Here is an 18,431-nt window from a genome sequence, read left to right as displayed (position 1 = left end):
TATAACTTGTTGATGCCAAGTTAGGAAATACAATTTAATGTTAATACAAGGTATAAGTGAGTGAGTGAGTATGGTTTAACGCCGCTTTTAGCAATATTCCAGCAATATCACGGCTGGGGACACCAGAAATGGGCTTCACACATTGTACCCATGTCGGGAATTGAACCCGGGTCTTCGGCGTGACGAGCGAACGCTTTAACCACTAGGCTACCCGACCGCCCCTAGGTAGGAGGTAGAAGATGCGGAATACATCGTTCCCCAACCCCACCCTGGAGCCGTAACGCCTCTACTAGGGTATTCTTCAAGGTACACAGAACTTATGTAAATAAATGTAGGCTCGAACATGCTTGAAGCTGTAGTTGCTGCACCGTCCCGCGGCCCCCTGACCCAGTGGGATTCCAGGGCAGAGTAGGTTCCCCATGCATGTCTTCTTATTTTGACTTCAGGGCAGAGTAGGTCCCCTGTACCCCATACTTGTCGTACGAGCCTACATAAGTGGTTGTTCATGCTATCAACCCCTGGTGCATCTAGTCTAGAGTCGGTTATTTACAGGCCTCGTTTAAACAGCTAGAATATGGCTGACTGTGGTGGAAACAACATTTACTCGGTGTCTTTATCGGCGTCACCAATGACCAAGGACCGGTATTGATAACTAGATCCTGAGTCTATTTTGTCACGTGGTTATTCATGTTTAGGATGCACGTGGCAATGTGACACATGATACCTTGCTAATGAGACTTTACAATCCGAATACAAGAGATATATACATATTATCAAATGTCATGGGAGCATGGCATCCCCTGGGCGAATAACAGGCATTCAAGACCGTTGAATTAGTTAACTCTCCAGCTCGCTGGCTTTGTAATAATAACTGCTGTTTATGTTTTACAACGCGCACCTGCCATGAGGTCAAAATTGTAACGTATAATGACATGATTACCTCGTGCTCCGTGCATGGAAATGGTGCGGCAACAATTTCTGACACTTTATATTACGCAAATGAGTCATAACTGTCTACATTTCCGGTCGTTGTTATCAGGGTGGGTCTTCAAGAGCCAGCTCAAATGTTGCACGTGCCGTTCGTGAAGAACCCTGTGAATAAAGGGGTGTGGCCTCTGAGCCGAGACAAAACACGGTCGCACATGTTGGCTTGCTTCAAACATATCTGGCACAAGAGTTCTGATGTCATCTGATCAGCCATTGCTTAGTTCAAAGTCCACGTGATTGTTTCATGTTTCTTGTGTAATGTTTGTGTGGTCTTTGCGTGTGAATACAATGTAAAGATCATATGCATCTGACATTAGTTGATTTGTTGTAACATGAATGTCTAATTTATGGTGTAATTACTCCGTAGACAGCGGGATAATGGAGGTAATTAGCTGTGTTACAAACAGCAGTGCGTCTCGGATGATCCAGTCCTCCAACGCGCCGCAAATTGCAGTGAAGAGTTATGCCCCTTAGGCGCACCAGAATCTTATTATTTTCGGTGCAAGCCAATCTCATTAAAATCAGATCTAAGTTCTCGTTGAAGCTAAACAAGGATCCGAGGATATCCCATTACGGATCACGTCAGAACGACCTTTCGCGAACTTTGACCGACCACTGAAACAAGAAGTCGACATCAGCCAATTAGAAAGCAACTTTCTCGAGCTTTTCGGCACTCGTGTCAACCTGGCGACTTCAATTTCAGACTACGCTTGAAAAATATGTTGACACACTTCTCGATTAAAATTTTGGAACTGAACAAACGAACATTCCAGAATGTCTAATATATGGTTGAGATTGCATGGCAGTGCTTCCCACGTACTGAGCAACGCCTCCTCCGTTCAAATGTTTCGCCCATGGAAGCGATAGATAGACCATAATTTTGACGGAATCAGTAGTACGGGCCGTAACTGTCGTTCTGATTATACCGTGTTAACGTTTCCGAGGTTGCATGATTAAAAAACACATTCCGACTGTCACTTGAACTGGTAAGCGACGATTTGATTGGTCGAATGAAAGGTCGTTATGACGTGACCCATATTTGGATGTCCTCAGATGTGTGTTAAGCGATGGCGAGAACAAAGATCTGATTTTAATGAGATTGGGTTCAAGTATTCGCCGAGACTTTCTGAAACGCATTGATATAACTAAAACAATTTTTATGGGGTGTCAACTTAATGGGGCAGAAAAGCTGAAAGAGAGACAGAGTGAGTGAGTGATTTGGGTTTAACGCCGCCTTTAACAGTATTCTAGTTATATCACGGCGTGTCAGCTTAATGTGAAAGGAAAGCCCGAAGTGATGCAGGTCTCAGACGTTTACCACTTCGCTGAAATCTACGAGCACGGGTATGATGCTAACAAACCTAGAAACATAATCGGGGCGAACCGGGGTCAGAATCCACAATCATAGATTTCTTGCGTGCCCAAGGGACGCAACTCTGCACAGCGAATCGCGGCGCCTCAGACGACTGGGCCCCCCGTGCCCCCCGAAAGAGAGACAGATCTTAGATGTTATGAAGGTGTATGGTTTGCTGGTATGGGGTGTGGCGAATGCTGGAGTCAAACAATTATTTCGTGTGCAATATGTGTTCAACATGCATTCACCAAAGCTGTTGTTTTGTTTTTTTATAACAATTAACAATCATGGACTTTTGAAGTTATTTGTTGTCACATTTATTATTGACATTTAAAATTCTAAAATGCCAGTCAAACATGGAATGCGTTGAGTAGAATTGTTGATTCCGCTAGAGCTAAAGTGTGTCAGATTAAGTTATGCATTTAGGGTAAAGTATAGAATCAATAAATTGGGTAGGGAATACTTTTGTAAAAGTAATCAGTCCATGTACAAACACTAGAAATTCTCTTTCCGGAATAACGAATTATGAAGACGTATTAATGTCCGTTGAAGTTTTATACGTGTTCCTATTACTAATCAGAGGGCACGTATGGTGCAGTCGTCTAAAGCGCTGTAATTCGCTGTGCAGAGTTACGTCCCTTAGGTGCGCCAGGAACCTATAATAATTGGTTCGAATCACAGATTCGCCGTGATTATGTTTCGAGGTTTGTCAGTACTTCGGTCGTCAGTGGCGCCGCTCGTCGCTGTTTGGGATTTTGTTAATATTGTACTGACACACTATGATATATGTAACTGAAATACTGTTCAAAATGGCATTAAACTAAACTCCCACACTTACTCCTACCATTTATCTGACGGAAAGAGAGTTTCCGAATAAACAGGTTCGTAGCTAGCGAGGCTCCACTGAATGTTGGTCGATCTGTCAATACTGTTCCTAATTTACATCCTTAGATCTTGGGGATATTTGCCAAAAACAATTCAGGAATTGTATTCTTTACATCATACGCCAAACACATGCTGGCAGTTTGATTTGTCTAAAGCTCTTAGAAATAGACACTTTTTCATACTAAAATGTTCTGTGTGTTTGATAAGAACTGCAAACATAATCAATGATAAAGATCTGGGTTTTGCTTTTATGTCTTCAGTCAAGACTGATTGTCCGTCTTCGATCATAATGTAAAATAACAGAAACCATTACAGAAGTAAATTAGCCCGTGTCAAAATCTTGGCACGTAAAATGACACTGCACGATACATAACGGGAATAATTCTGCAGGTCTTCTGTATGTTGTAAAAATGTTTATCTCGAACGTAATATGGTTTATCTGGTGAGGTTCTTATCACTGCCATGTAACAGAGAGATCGATCACTCTGGCGGTAATGTTTCCCGTGCCCCTACAGGAGGAGAGCAATTGATCCTAGGTACCCCCCTCCCCCAATTGATCCTAGGTACCCCCAACCCCCCAACCCCCACCATCATCTCTATTTCCCTTCCCCACCCCCCTCCTATCATCACCGATCAAAATTATTTTGCTACAACTGAGTTTCATTCACGTGCAGTAATCTTCCACAATTTCCCAAGGGTCAAAGCCTAAACTTGCAGATAATGGGAGGAGAGGATGGTTTTGGAAATAGAAGCGCTATTACGCAAAATATCGATAATAAATAAGTTCTTGCATATCAAAGAGTTGACCGCCTCAAGGGAGTGGAATTGGCGTTGTTGTCAGGCTGTCTTCATGAAGAAGGTCGTCGTTGCCACCTCGAGCTATCGTGTTTGTAAAACCAACTTGCATGCAAGTTCGCATGCTAGTCCCAATGCCTGCAACTGTCTCAACCTTCTCGGTAAATTCCCTGGGAGCCGTGGTTAATTCTTATTTTCCCCAAAACATCACACTCCATCTTGGAATGTATTGCCTAAAAACGAACACAAATTTTCAATGCAGGTCAGAACGTCATCGTGTTGTTGACGGATCTCTGCACGGTTTGTTCGCTGATTTAGCTGATAGAATTAATTCCACAAAACCCAGTCGTCATGTGGAAGCATAAAAGATTGTATTTAGATGGGGCCCATGTTCGATTATACCAAAGAGACGTCCAGCCTTACTGCCTGACGTCAGTTACGAGATAGCATGTAGTGTTGTCTCAACGTTATTAAACGCCGAAGCGCCATATTGTCAAGATGACCATACACCTTAAAACATACCTACTCGCAACGTAATCTCACAAAGCAAATTTAACCATCGGGTTTTTTCTTTCCAGATTCCCTTCCAGTGAAGTTCCCCAGCGATGTTTGTTCGGGGGTAATTGGTGATAGTGTGATTGATGTCTCCCACTCTGTCCACGGCGATACTACACAGCGTCTGATCAGCACCAGCGTATCTGTATACGGCATCGTCAACGTAGCCGGTAAGCTCATTTGTATCTATGGCCAGATAGGTTGATACGCTGAAAACTGAGGGCTCCAGGCCGGGCAGCGATGGCACACATCTGGTGCTTTGCACGCAACTTATATGTATACCTGTCTTGTCTCGCGAGACCTTTTTAGTCTCGCACGCACGCCCTCTGTCGACGAGAAGTTGCATCTGGCGTCTGCGGATCGTCATTTGAGGATTCTGTCAATAAGTAACAGTAATACAACAAATGTTCTAACGTCAGGCACATCGAAATGAACATCTGGTGTCGTTATGTCTTCTAACAGTACTCATTACGGCAGTAAGGAGGTCACATAGATAGCTTGTAATCAGAATATGAATGTGGTTGAACCGGCACTGTCTGGACGTAATCACTTTAAAAGGCCCAAGGTCTGCCGTTCAGAGTCAGGCGTACGCCCGAATAGATAGTTAATCTATCAATTTAGCTATGAAGCAAGTCTACATAATCAATATTTAAGGGTTAATATCCTACATATCACGACATCAAAAGTGGGGTTCACCTACTAATTTGAATGTTCCTTTTTTATACGGATCTGTCCAGACCCGCACAATGGTGTTAACCCGTTAACTGCGCCGGTAACACAACCAATGTAATCACCGGGTATTGAATCACAGGTATTGACTACTGCTACTACTACTACTACTACTGCTGCTGCTGCTGCTGCTGCTGCTGCTGCTGCTGCTGCTGCTGCTACTACTACTACTACTACTACTACCACTAACAATCTGGTTCGCTACCAGGAATACAGCCCTTCTTACAATCTGGGTAATGCAGAAGGCTGCAGTGTTGGGGAGTCTTCACATTCTCCGAAAAGTTCTCGGTGGGTTTGACTAGGCAGCGCCTCCTTGGAGAAGTCCCATTCGCTCTCTCGGCTGCGTGTAGATGGGGCAAGGGCCCAAACCCTCTGTGTTGCATTTTTTATTTTAATCTGTACAAGAAGAAGAAAATAGATTGATGGAGGGATGGATAGTAATATTTGTCGGAAAGACATCATGATGGCTGCAGACAAAGGGACACTAGTTTGGGTTGCACTTGGGTAAGCTGGTGAGTGAGCTGCAGGGGAACATATCACGGCGGCCTGTAAGCTGGCGAGCCTCAGCCAGACAAACCACGAGCTGATGATAGGAGAAGCCATTCTGCTCAGGAAAGCCTACAGAGAGACACGCATAGTCTAGGTGGAACATATTCTGACCCAAAATCAAATCCCAAACTCGCCCCGATTATAGCCCGTGGCTTTCACAAACGACGCAAACATCCACGAAGTGCGTCGCTTAAAGCGTTCCTTCCACATCAATGATGGCATGCCGTGATATTGGTGGTAAACCGATCTTACTCACTCCCTATAAGAAATAAAAAAACAATAGTCCCCGATGAACTGCCACGCCCACAAGTACACACTATATAACGTTGTGAATTGCAACATCTAACTGTTCTGTCTTGTGCGCGATAAATATCGGCCGTAATATCAGGAAAAAAATTCATCTCAAGAATTTCCCTTCTGAAAACTAGGTTACAGCGCTACTGTGGTATGTGACAAAATGACATCGGACGATGTCGCGTCTGCATAGTTTTTCAGACATCTTGTGGTCGTAACTCAATCAACCACACTTCAGTTATGACATGAATACCGCCACACAATCGATTGCTTGGGAACGTTGTCAGGATTTCACTGACTGCAAACTGACACTAGCCCCTGAGCCCCAACCCTAGTGTTCAATAGTGGGGAAATACGACCATATATATCACAACGCTTGACTAGAACACAACCATTTAATAACTCGACAGGCCTTACTGTGTAGTGGGAGACAGGCCTTACTGTGTAGTGGGAGACAGGCCTTACTGTGTAGTGGGAGACAGGCCTTACTGTGTAGTGGGAGACAGGCCTTACTGTGTAGTGGGAGACAGGCCTTACTGTGTAGTGGGTGACAGGCCTTACTGTGTAGTGGGAGACAGGCCTTACTGTGTAGTGGGAGACAGGCCTTACTGTGTAGTGGGAGACAGGCCTTACTGTGTAGTGGGAGACAGGCCTTACTGTGTAGTGGGAGACAGGCCTTACTGTGTAGTGGGAGACAGGCCTTACTGTGTAGTGGGAGACAGGCCTTACTGTGTATTGGGTGACAGGCCTTACTGTGTAGTGGGAGACAGGCCTTGCTGTGTAGTGGGAGACAGGCCTTACTGTGTAATGGGAGACAGGCCTTACTGTGTAGTGGGAGACAGGCCTTACTGTGTAGTGGGTGACAGGCCTTACTGTGTAGTGGGAGACAAGCCTTACTGTGTAGTGGGAGACAAGCCTTACTGTGTAGTGACAGGCCTTACTGTGTAGTGGGTGACAGGCCTTACTGTGTAGTGGGAGACAAGCCTTACTGTGTAGTGGGAGACAAGCCTTACTGTGTAGTGACAGGCCTTACTGTGTAGTGACAGGCCTTACTGTGTAGTGGGTGACAGGCCTTACCGTGTAGTGACAGGCCTTACTGTGTAGTTGGTGACAGGCCTTACTGTGTAGTGACAGGCCTTACTGTGTAATGGGAGACAGGCCTTACTGTGTAGTGGGTGACAGGCCTTATCGTGTAGTGGGTAACAGGCCTTACTGTGTAGTGGGAGACAGGCCTTACTGTGTCGTGGGTGACAGGCCTTATCGTGTAGTGGGTAACAGGCCTTACTTTGTAGTGGGTGTCAGGCGTTACTGTGTGGTGGGTGAAAGGCGTTACTGTGTAGTGGGTGACAGGCCTTACTGTGTAGTGACAGGCCTTACTGTGTAGTGGGTGACAGGCCTTACTGTGTAGTGATGACAGGCCTTACTGTGTAGTGGGTGCAAGGCCTTACTGTGTAGTGGGAGACAGGCCTTACTGTGTAGTGGGAGACAGGCCTTACTGTGTAGTGGGAGACAGGCCTTACTGTGTAGTGGGAGACAGGCCTTACTGTGTAGTGATAGGCATGTCTTACTGTGTAGTGAGAGGCATGTCTTACTGTGTAGTGGGTGACAGACCTTACTGTGTAGTGACAGGCCTTACTGTGTAGTGGGTGCAAGGCCCTACTGTGTAGAGGGTGACAGGCCTTAATGTGTAGTGACAGGCCTTACTGTGTAGTGGGTGACAGGCGTTACTGTGCAGTGACAGGCCTTACTGTGTAGTGGGTGACATACCTTACTGTGTAGTGCGTGACAGGCCTTACTGTCTTGTGGGTGACAGGCCTTACTGTATAGTGTCAGACCTAACTGTGTAGTGAGAGGCATGTCTTACTGTGTAGTGAGAGGCATGTCTTACTGTGTAGTGACAGGCCTTACTGTGTAGTGGGTGACAGGTCTTACTTTGTAGTGACAGGCCTTACTGTGTATTGGGTGACAGACCTTACTGTGTAGTGAGAGGCATGTCTTACTGTGTAGTGAGAGGCATGTCTTACTGTGTAGTGGGTGACAGACCTTACTGTGTAGTGACAGGCCTTACTGTGTAGTGGGTGCAAGGCCTTACTGTGTAGAGGGTGACAGGCGTTACTGTGCAGTGACAGGCCTTACTGTGTAGTGGGTGACATACCTTACTGTGTAGTGGGTGACAGGCCTTACTGTCTTGTGGGTGACAGACCTTACTGTGTAGTGACAGACCTTACTGTGTAGTGAGAGGCATGTCTTACTGTGTAGTGAGAGGCATGTCTTACTGTGTAGTGACAGGCCTTACTGTGTAGTGGGTGACAGGTCTTACTTTGTAGTGACAGGTCTTACTGTGTAGTGAGAGGCATGTCTTACTGTGTAGTGGGTGACAGACCTTACTGTGTAGTGACAGGCCTTACTGTGTAGTGGGTGCAAGGCCTTACTGTGTAGAGGGTGACAGGCCTTAATGTGTAGTGACAGGCATTACTGTGTAGTGGGTGACAGGCGTTACTGTGTAGTGGGTGACAGGCCTTAATGTATAGTGGGTGACATACCTTACTGTATAGTGTCAGACCTAACTGTGTAGTGAGAGGCATGTCTTACTGTGTAGTGAGAGGCATGTCTTACCGTGTAGTGACAGTCCTTACTGTGTAGTGGGTGACAGGCCTTACTGTGTAGTGGGTGACAGGCCTTACTTTGTAGTGACAGGCCTTACTGTGTAGTGGGTGACAAGCCTTACTGTGTAGTGACAGACCTTACTTTGTAGTGGGTGACAAGCCTTACTGTGTACTGGGTGACAGGCCTTACTGTGTAGTGACAGGCCTTACTGTGTAGTGGGTGACAGGCCTTACTCTGTAGTGACAAGCCTTACTCTGTAGTGGGTGACAGGCCTTACTGTGTAGTGACAGGACTTACTGTGTAGTTGGTGACAGGCCTTAATGTGTAGTGGGTGACAGGCCTTACTGTGTAGTGACAGGCCTTACTGTGTAGTGGGTGACAGGCCTTACTCTGTAGTGACAAGCCTTACTCTGTAGTGGGTGACAGGCCTTACTGTGTAGTGACAGGACTTACTGTGTAGTTGGTGACAGGCCTTAATGTGTAGTGGGTGACAGGCCTTACTGTGTAGTGACAGGCCTTACTGTGTAGTGGGTGACAGGCCTTACCGTGTAGTTGGTAATATGAACAACAGTTTACTGGCAATATGTTCTCTTTAATTGTTCTGATCGTTTTAACTGTATTAAGTTATCTGACCTGTAAGTTTTCATTTTCATCTGAAGCACTACTGGCTTAAAAATATATCGAACCGTCAGTTTCTTCCTCTTTTTCAAAATACGACGGGCAGGTGATTGAATTGATCTGACCTTCCTAGTTGTAATACATGACGTCTGATATGCAGTCAACGTTCAATATAACGTCATACGAGGAGAACGAAAAACGTCTGAGAAAGCCAATGCTACTTCACTGGCCGAAGAAATACATGCAATTCCATCTGTAAATAGTGAATGTCGTAGTCGAGGAGACTGTGACAAAGGCAGATGATTGTTCGTACAAGAAAAGCGTTCAGATGTGATTGGCGAGCTTAATCCATGTTTTCTGTGGTTAATTCTGATTGGTCGCCTGGTAGCGCCTTGTAAACTGACTGTTTCCATAAAATGTCTGTAAATACTAAATATACTAACTGCATGACATGTGGCTGTTTTATGACATTACTGCTTATAGAGTAAAGCCGCTTGTAGGTTAAAAAACAACTTCTGTAAATGTAAATAACGGTCTAAGGACATTTCTCAATGAACGCTAAGCGGATAAAGCCACCTATTTTTATTTATGTTCGGTGATGTGGTTGTGGTCTAAGCCTTTTTTGTCCTTGGTGTACCCGGGGCCATGTACGGGTGGCCAAGTCCCCTAAGTTGTCCCTTAGACCTGCCAGAAACGTATGGTCGTGGGTTCAAGACCCGGTTCGTCCTGATTATGTTTCTAGGTTTGTCAGCACCTTACCCGTGCTCGTGTGTTTCACCGAAGTGGTAAACGTCTGAGACCTGCATCTCCCGGGCTTTCTTCACACATCAACTTCACACGGCTGATATTACTGAAAGAGTGGATTTTACTGAAAGAGCGGCAGTAAACCTAACTCACTCACTCACTCTTGATGTCCTCCGTCATAATGTTTCAATACTGCTATAACAGCGTAAAAGCCTACTCATCCACTCACGCTACGCATTGCCTGTCTCGCGTTAATGTGATTTAAAGTATGCATTAAACATCCCAGCAATTTTAGCAAAGTTTTATACAGTCCGACCAAGATAAAGCCTAATTTCTGTACACGATACGGGCCATGCGCCTCCACCAAAGAGCCCCTACCGAGGATGTTTGATCCGTGTGAACGTGGTTGAGGTGTACGACCTCACCACGTGCAGAACATCCTTGTCCCCTTGATGAGCCCTGGCCACAAATAGATGATACAATTACGACGTAATGATATAATGAACCGCATAATTACGTCCGCCACAGCGCTGACATTGCCGATATATGGCGTTATGGAACTGGGCGACAGCTTGTCGATGGCCGCATTGTCTCTATGGTCGTTGTTTTGCGCATGCTTGTATTCGCGTAATCAGTGTTGTGGAGATTTCGTTGTTTTCTGGAGTCGCTGAAGATGGCGTTGTTCACTTAGTCGCTGTTGGAGACGGCGCTGTTCACTTAGTCGTTGTAGCAGATGTCGTTGTTCATGTAGTCGTTGTGGCTATGGCTTTGTTCATTTAGTCGTTGTAGCAGACGCCGTTGTTCATTTAGTCGTGGTAGCAGATGTTGTCGTATACTTAGTCTCTGTAGCAGATGTCCTTACACACTTAGCTGCTGTAAGAGATTACATGTATATCTGTTTGTTTGTTCGTTGTTTAACACCGCACACCGCACGCCGCAGACAACCCAGTGATTGACATCATGAGCATCAGTCTACGCAATTGGGATACGATGACATGCATCAATAAGGTCCGCGAGCCTGACCTCCCGATCCCGTTCGTCACCTCTTTTGACAAGCATGGGTTGCTGAAGACCAATTCTAGCCCAGATCACGGGGGAGAGATATTTACACTGTTTAAAGCCACATGTACACACTTAGTCGTTGTACGATGCACGTATATGGACCCGTCGTTGTTGTATTCGCTGTAAGGTCATGGGGTCGCCGATGGCATGTTGTTGATGAAGTCGCTAACATATTTATGTCGTCGATGCAGAAGCTCGTTGCTGCAGCGGGCTCTCGGTACTCAACGAGATCGACCATACAAACTTACCACTGCATGTCAAACGCTTGACACATTAACAGATGTAGAGCTATTACGTGCAAGCTGTGGCTGTATGCGTAAAATATGCATTAATGTAGCCGCTGTATCTTAGTACGCGAGATATTGAACGGGGCGTTGTTTTGTCTCATAAATGTCAAACGTTTATTGCTTTAATGTGTTCTAATGGTTAATATACTCCGTATGTGGTTTACCTTTCATGTTTAAAACTTTCTTTTGTTGTTTTGCAAACCGTCTTTAATGTAATTCTGAAAAAATTGCTTTCGACGACGTTAATGAAGCTTCACAAAGATTAACGCTTGATATCCCAGGACTAGGAGGCGCATGAGAGGCGTACTATCGATCTTGTATCGAATTAGTCACAAACAGCCAAAATCTAATTCAATATAATTCAGCTAAAATTACCATGACACATAAAAATGCAAAGACAAACAATAAAACGTCCCCCCGTGATGTCATATTTCTTTTCAAGTCCCCATCCCTCGCCGATCCTAAACCATGGGCGTCCTGTGTTGAAAGAGAACTTCAGCTGGCCGTTTTTAAAACAGACATTAGTCAATATGGAAATATTTGGACAGGATCTATTTCACACGATTATGAACAGATTGCACAGCCTGTGTTGAACTCGCCGAGCGTGACCCAGTCCGTGGAGGTGTAGTGACTTTATCGTTGTACTATCAAGTGTTCGCAAAGACACAGATAACGCCACTGATAGCGATATAGGCCATGCGTAATATGTACGCAGAAGTGGATATTTTTCCGTCTTACGCTTCACAGGAAGTCCCGACTGAAATGTTGTGAATGAGCCCCCTGCATGCCGGCTTTCATTCACTGATTTGTCAGCGGCAAGCGGATAGGGCACGCGCTACGGGTGTCGTATGCTTGCATTCTCTGTAACAGTTGTGTGCTCAAATAGTTGAAATGATTTGGATGAGGAGTGGGGATTATGAATAGACTGAGCGGTTCCCTTCGTGGTTGATGTCACTATTGAGAGGTAAGAAGGAATACATATCCCTGAACTGTCGTCTGCCTAATCTGACGACTGCTTATTTGAGTTTCAAATGTGTCGTCTGCTGACAGCCGGAAAAAGGTATCTATCATTTTAGTAATCTCTGGAGTATATTTCACTTACTGTAGCGTCAGTATGTCAATGAGTTTGAACAGAGTGGCTATCCAGGCGATAGAGCAGCGTTTGGCCGTGTTATTGAGCGGTCGGGATATCTTGTAGCGAGGATAACAAAATTGAGCTGTTTACCGGATATTCCCGAGATGTAAATTAATGACCGATTTTGATAGAACTGTGTACATGTCTAGTGGTAAACTAATGGAGCTGAATGTCAATAGCGTGGCCATCGTTGTACAGCGACCATCCCCCGTGTGCTGTGGATGGTGCTGTACTAGTCATGATTATTAGGAGCATGCCATTCAGGAAGTATTCAGTGATTCATCAGGTTGAAATAATAAGTCCCGGATCAAGTCTCATTCCAGTCATGATAAATAGAAAGTTCGCGTTGAAGCTCCAATAAAACGTACTTATTAACACGCTTCATAAATAATGCACTTCGCATTCTGTCACGGGAGTAATTCCACCCGAAGGTAGTCAGAGCGATGTAGGTGAGGTAGTTTCCGCTGCTTCAGCTGCCGTGTGCCATATCTCGACGTGCCCACTTTGCATGTGAGGAATCGCGCAGCGAGTCGCGCTAAACTAAGGACAGACAGTTTTGTAGGAGTAGACGAGCAACAGTCAGTCGTGTGATAGATGACAGCAATATGGCAGGTATATCAATTAGTATAACATCATATATGTTTGTATTCTCATCATCGAGAGATTGTAACAGCCGAGGGCTATTTGAGATTTTAATTAGCCCGATCCTAGCTCTTTCAATCTAAAGATTTATGATCAATTTATCAAAAACAACATTCACGGAATACTTGACAGAGCCACGTAAATAATGCCGTGATAAGATTCTATATAAGGAAAGTGATGCATCAACCTTAGATCTCTGTTCTGTTATACGCAGTGGAGCTTTAGCCGTTCTTTGAGAGTAATCCCCTGTTATCCTTCCAGTTTTTCCCCCTCCTGTCAAGAACGATGAGAGGAAAACTCCCTTTTGTCGCCTGTGATCTTAGTTTCTATATCCACCTGATAAGAGCCTTAAAAGTAGAGAGAGAAAAATCCATATCAGAGCATGTAAACCGTTTATATAACGGGCTTACGCCAGCACGTTGTGACTGGTTTTTCCTCTTTGTGGCGTGAATCATTACAGGCAATTAGCTCGGTGGGGACGTGTTTGCCAATACATCTAAGTGCCCCCGAAAACCCGAACACAACATGAATAACTATCGCTTTTCTCTTTCTGAAAGGAGACTAAGAAGTACAGTTGGACGTTGGATTCAATAACAGGGTTATGTCGCTGACACCACGTGTCTGGAATAGATCAGTTTAATATAGCGGTGATAGGTGTACCTGTAGATAGTCTACCTGTTCACTGACCACGTGTCTACCTCCAGTGTACCTGTGTGTCGTCGTGTAGCTATGGCGTGCCCAGTCGACAACAGTGAGAAGGTATGTGTGCTATGTTGGTTGTATTCATGTCAGCTCGCCCGCTGGGATTGCTTCTATTGTAGCGATAGGCTCAGTTTATCAAATACCTGTATCTGGTATCGATTTTGTATTTAAATAGCATTATAATGTACTCATTAATTAATTTCAGAAACATGATTATTGATATTATTCATATATTCCAAATATGTTATTGTCAGTGCAGATTGATGTTTTCGTTCAAGTGTAATAATCACTTGTCATAATTGTGTGTAACACGTCATGCCATAACATTTGGATGGTTGTTGTCAATATGACATTCATGCTTGTGGCCTGACGGACGAAATGTCACAACCACCATTGAACACTGGGTCACTGTAAGGGATGTCCATGTCTACAGAGTGATCGTTGGAGTTGTCGTTTTTACTGAGACACTGTAGGGGACGTCGTTTTTTACTGAGACACTGTAGGGGACGTCGCTGTCTACTGAGGCATGTCGGGGGCGTCGTTGTCTACTGGGACACTGTAGGGGACGTCGTTGTCTACTGAGACACTGTAGGGGACGTCGTTGTCTGCTGAGACAGTGTAGGGAACGACGTTGTCTACTGAAACACTGTAGATGTTGTCTTTGTCTACCGAAACACTGCAGCGGACCACGTTGTCTACTGAAACACTGTAGAGGTTGTCGTTGTCTACTGAGACACTGTAGGGGACGACGTTGGCTAATGAAACACTGTAGAGGTTGTCGTTGTCTATTGAGACACTGTAGAGGTTGTCGTTGACTATTGAGACACTTTAGAGGTTGTCGTTGTCTACTGGGACACCGTAGGGGGACGTCGTTGTCTACTGAAACACTGTAGAGGTTGTCGTTGTCTACTGAGACACTGTAAGGGACGACGTTGTCTACTGAAACACTGTAGAGGTTGTCGTTGTCTAGTGAGACACTGTAGAGGTTGTCGTTCTGTACTGAGGCACTGTAAGGGACGTCGTTGTCTACTGAAACACAGTAGAGGTTGTCGTTGTCTATTGAGACACTGTGGAGGTTGTAGTTGTCAATTGAGACACTGTAGAGGTTGTCGTTGAATATTGAGACACTGTAGAGGTTGTCGTTGTCTACTGGGACACGGTAGGGGACGTCGTTGTCTATTGAGACACTGTAGAGGTCATCGTTGTCTACTGAGACACTGTAAGGGACGTGGTTGCCAACTGAGACACTGTAGAGGTTGTCGTTGTCTATTGAGACACTGTAGAGATTGTCGTTGTCTATTGAGACACTGTAGAGGTTGTCGTTGTCTACTGGGACACTGTAGGGGACGTCGTAGTCTATTGATACACTGTAGAGGTCATCGTTGTCTACTGAGACACTGTAAGGGACGTGGTTGTCAACTGAGACACTGCAGGGGTTGTTGTTGTCTACTGAGACACCGTAGAGGAAGCCGTTGTCTAATGAAACACTGTAGGAGTTGTCGTTGTCTACTGAAACACTGTAGGGGAAGCCGTTGTCTATTGAGACACTGTGGAGGTTGTAGTTGTCAATTGAGACACTGTAGAGGTTGTCGTTGAATATTGAGACACTGTAGAGGTTGTCGTTGTCTACTGGGACACGGTAGGGGACGTCGTTGTCTATTGAGACACTGTAGAGGTTGTCGTTGTGTACTGAGGCACTGTAAGGGACGTCGTTGTCTACTGAAACACAGTAGAGGTTGTCGTTGTCTATTGAGACACTGTGGAGGTTGTAGTTGTCAATTGAGACACTGTAGAGGTTGTCGTTGAATATTGAGACACTGTAGAGGTTGTCGTTGTCTACTGGGACACGGTAGGGGACGTCGTTGTCTATTGAGACACTGTAGAGGTTGTCGTTGTGTACTGAGGCACTGTAAGGGACGTCGTTGTCTATTGAGACACTGTAGAGGTTGTCGTTGTCTATTGAGACTCTGTAGAGGTTGTCGTTGTCTACTGGGACACTATAGAGGTTGTCGTTGTCTATTGAGACACTGTAGAGGTTGTCGTTGTCTATTGAGACACTGTAGAGATTGTCGTTGTCTATTGAGACACTGTAGAGGTTGTCGTTGTCTACTGGGACACTGTAGGGGACGTCGTTGTCTATTGATACACTGTAGAGGTCATCGTTGTCTACTGAGACACTGTAAGGGACGTGGTTGCCAACTGAGACACTGTAGAGGTTGTCGTTGTCTATTGAGACACTGTAGAGATTGTCGTTGTCTATTGAGACACTGTAGAGGTTGTCGTTGTCTACTGGGACACTGTAGGGGACGTCGTAGTCTATTGATACACTGTAGAGGTCATCGTTGTCTACTGAGACACTGTAAGGGACGTGGTTGTCAACTGAGACACTGCAGGGGTTGTTGTTGTCTACTGAGACACCGTAGAGGAAGCCGTTGTCTAATGAAACACTGTAGGAGTTGTCGTTGTCTACTGAAACACTGTAGGGGAAGCCGTTGTCTACTGAAACATTGTAGGGGACGTCGTTTTCTACTGAGACACTGTAGGGGACGTCGTTGTCTACTGAGACATGTAGGGCACGTCGTTGTCTGCTGAGACAGTGTAGGGGACGACGTTGTCTACTGAAACACTGAAGAGGTTGTCTTTGTCTACCGAAACACTGCAGCGGACCACGTTGTCTACTGAAACACTGTAGAGGTTGTCGTTGTCTACTGAGACACTGTAGGGGACGACGTTGGCTAATGAAACACTGTAGAGGTTGTCGTTGTCTATTGAGACACTGTAGAGGTTGTCGTTGACTATTGAGACACTTTAGAGGTTGTCGTTGTCTACTGGGACACCGTAGGGGGACGTCGTTGTCTACTGAAACACTGTAGAGGTTGTCGTTGTCTACTGAAACACTGTAGGGGTCATTGTTGTCTACTGAGACACTGTAGGGGTTGTCGTAGTCTACTGACACACCGTAGGGGAAGCCGCTGTCTACTGAAACACTGTAGAGATTGTCGTGGTCTACAGAGACATTGTAGGGGTAGTCGTTGTCTACTGAGACACTGTAGAGATTGTCGTTGTCTACAGAGACATTGTAGGGGTAGTCGTTGTCTACTGAGACACTGTAGAGATTGTCGTTGTCTACAGAGACACTGTAGAGGTTGTCGTTGTCTACTGAGACACCATAGGGGACGATGTTGTCTACTAAAACCCTGTAGAGATTGTCGTCTGCTGATACACTGTAGATGACGACGTTGAGACAGTATACTGATCCAGCTCACTGTATGAGATGTCGTTGTACACTCAGTTGTGCAGGATAACGTCGTTGTGCACATAATTGCTCTTGGAGACGTTTATACTGATCGAGCAAGCTGCAGGAGACGTCGTTGTACACTCAGTTGCTGTACGAGACGTCGTTGTACGCTTGGATGCTGTACAAGACGTTGGAGTACATTCAGCTGCTGACGGAAGATGTCGTGGTACACTCGTTTTAGCAGATGTCGTTGATCTCTTAGCCAATGTACCAAACAACTATGTTATTTTCACGAGAATTGTCAGACAAATGTCATCATTCACAAAATTTCAAGCATTCACATCCTATGCTATATTTGTCTAGCAGCAGTACTGGCCGGTCACGACGGCCTTATGTTAGTACCATGTGGTTTTCTAACATGCTGTACAGCAGATCACATGTCACCAATAATATGTCCAAGTCCGTTCTAGTTTCACAATGGTTACATCTTTCCAGCTGATTTCCTTTCGTCAACTTTATGCAGATGTCTGTTTGTTTACGTCTGTATACTTTAATTTTTTTAATTCAAACAATCTGGAGATATACCATTTTGACGGTGGGTGCGTGTGGTAATTCACATTCTTTTACGATTGGCGTAGAGCTAAGGTCGGCAAACAGTCAAACATGAGCCAGTGAGTGAGTGAGTTTGATTTAAGCCGCTTTTAGCAATATTCCAGCAATATCACGGCGGGGAATATCAGAAATGGGTTTCACACATTGTAACCATGTCGGGAAACGAACCCGGGTCTTCGGCGTGACGAACGAACGCTTTAACCACTAGGCTACCAGACCGCCCCGTAATCCCGGACAGAAAATATCCCCAGCACCTGTGATGGATCCGTTGGTCACAATGTGTGATGTGTCTGATTGTGTGGCACAAAACCCTGTGGTGTGGTCGTTACTCATACTGTCAACCACGGGTTTTCTCCCGACATAATTATGTACAGGCATTCATGATATGGCTGGCACATTATTAACTGCGGCGTTAAATAACATTCACTCTGTCTACAGTAATGTCACACCTAATGACGTGCTGTCCCGAATAGTTAGGATAGGGTGCGATATACGCCGTATTCCCATCACGCCATTGAAGTCATACATTATCAGGTGTTTATAGGTTCTCACGTCGTCATTACCCCGGGGACGGCAGGCATGACTCCCAATGTCCGATTTGGATTTTCCGCCAATACCTGCTTCACTTATAGGTCG

General features: G+C 45.2%; 1 protein-coding gene across 6 annotated transcripts in view; it reads left to right on the top strand.

The window, feature by feature from the left end:
* The window catches only part of LOC139454367 (uncharacterized), a 128,112-nt gene that overhangs the window by 64,048 nt on the left and 45,633 nt on the right, over nucleotides 1–18,431 (top strand). For 3 of the 6 annotated variants that reach the window (XM_071236023.1, XM_071236021.1, XM_071236022.1), the window contains one exon: nucleotides 4,600–4,746. Coding sequence is in view for 1 of the 6 variants with exons in the window: in XM_071236019.1 (XP_071092120.1) it covers nucleotides 13,973–14,002 (30 nt within the window). In the remaining 5 variants the exon portion in view is untranslated. The other 3 variants (XM_071236020.1, XM_071236025.1, XM_071236019.1) reach the window with 3 other exon arrangements.

The sequence above is a fragment of the Haliotis cracherodii genome, unplaced genomic scaffold (assembly GCF_022045235.1).
Source record: "Haliotis cracherodii isolate W230 unplaced genomic scaffold, xgHalCrac1.p SCAF_10, whole genome shotgun sequence".
Taxonomy (NCBI): Eukaryota; Metazoa; Mollusca; class Gastropoda; order Lepetellida; family Haliotidae; genus Haliotis; species Haliotis cracherodii.
Note: the sequence above shows the minus strand (reverse complement) of the source record. Positions and strands in the feature narration are given on the sequence as shown.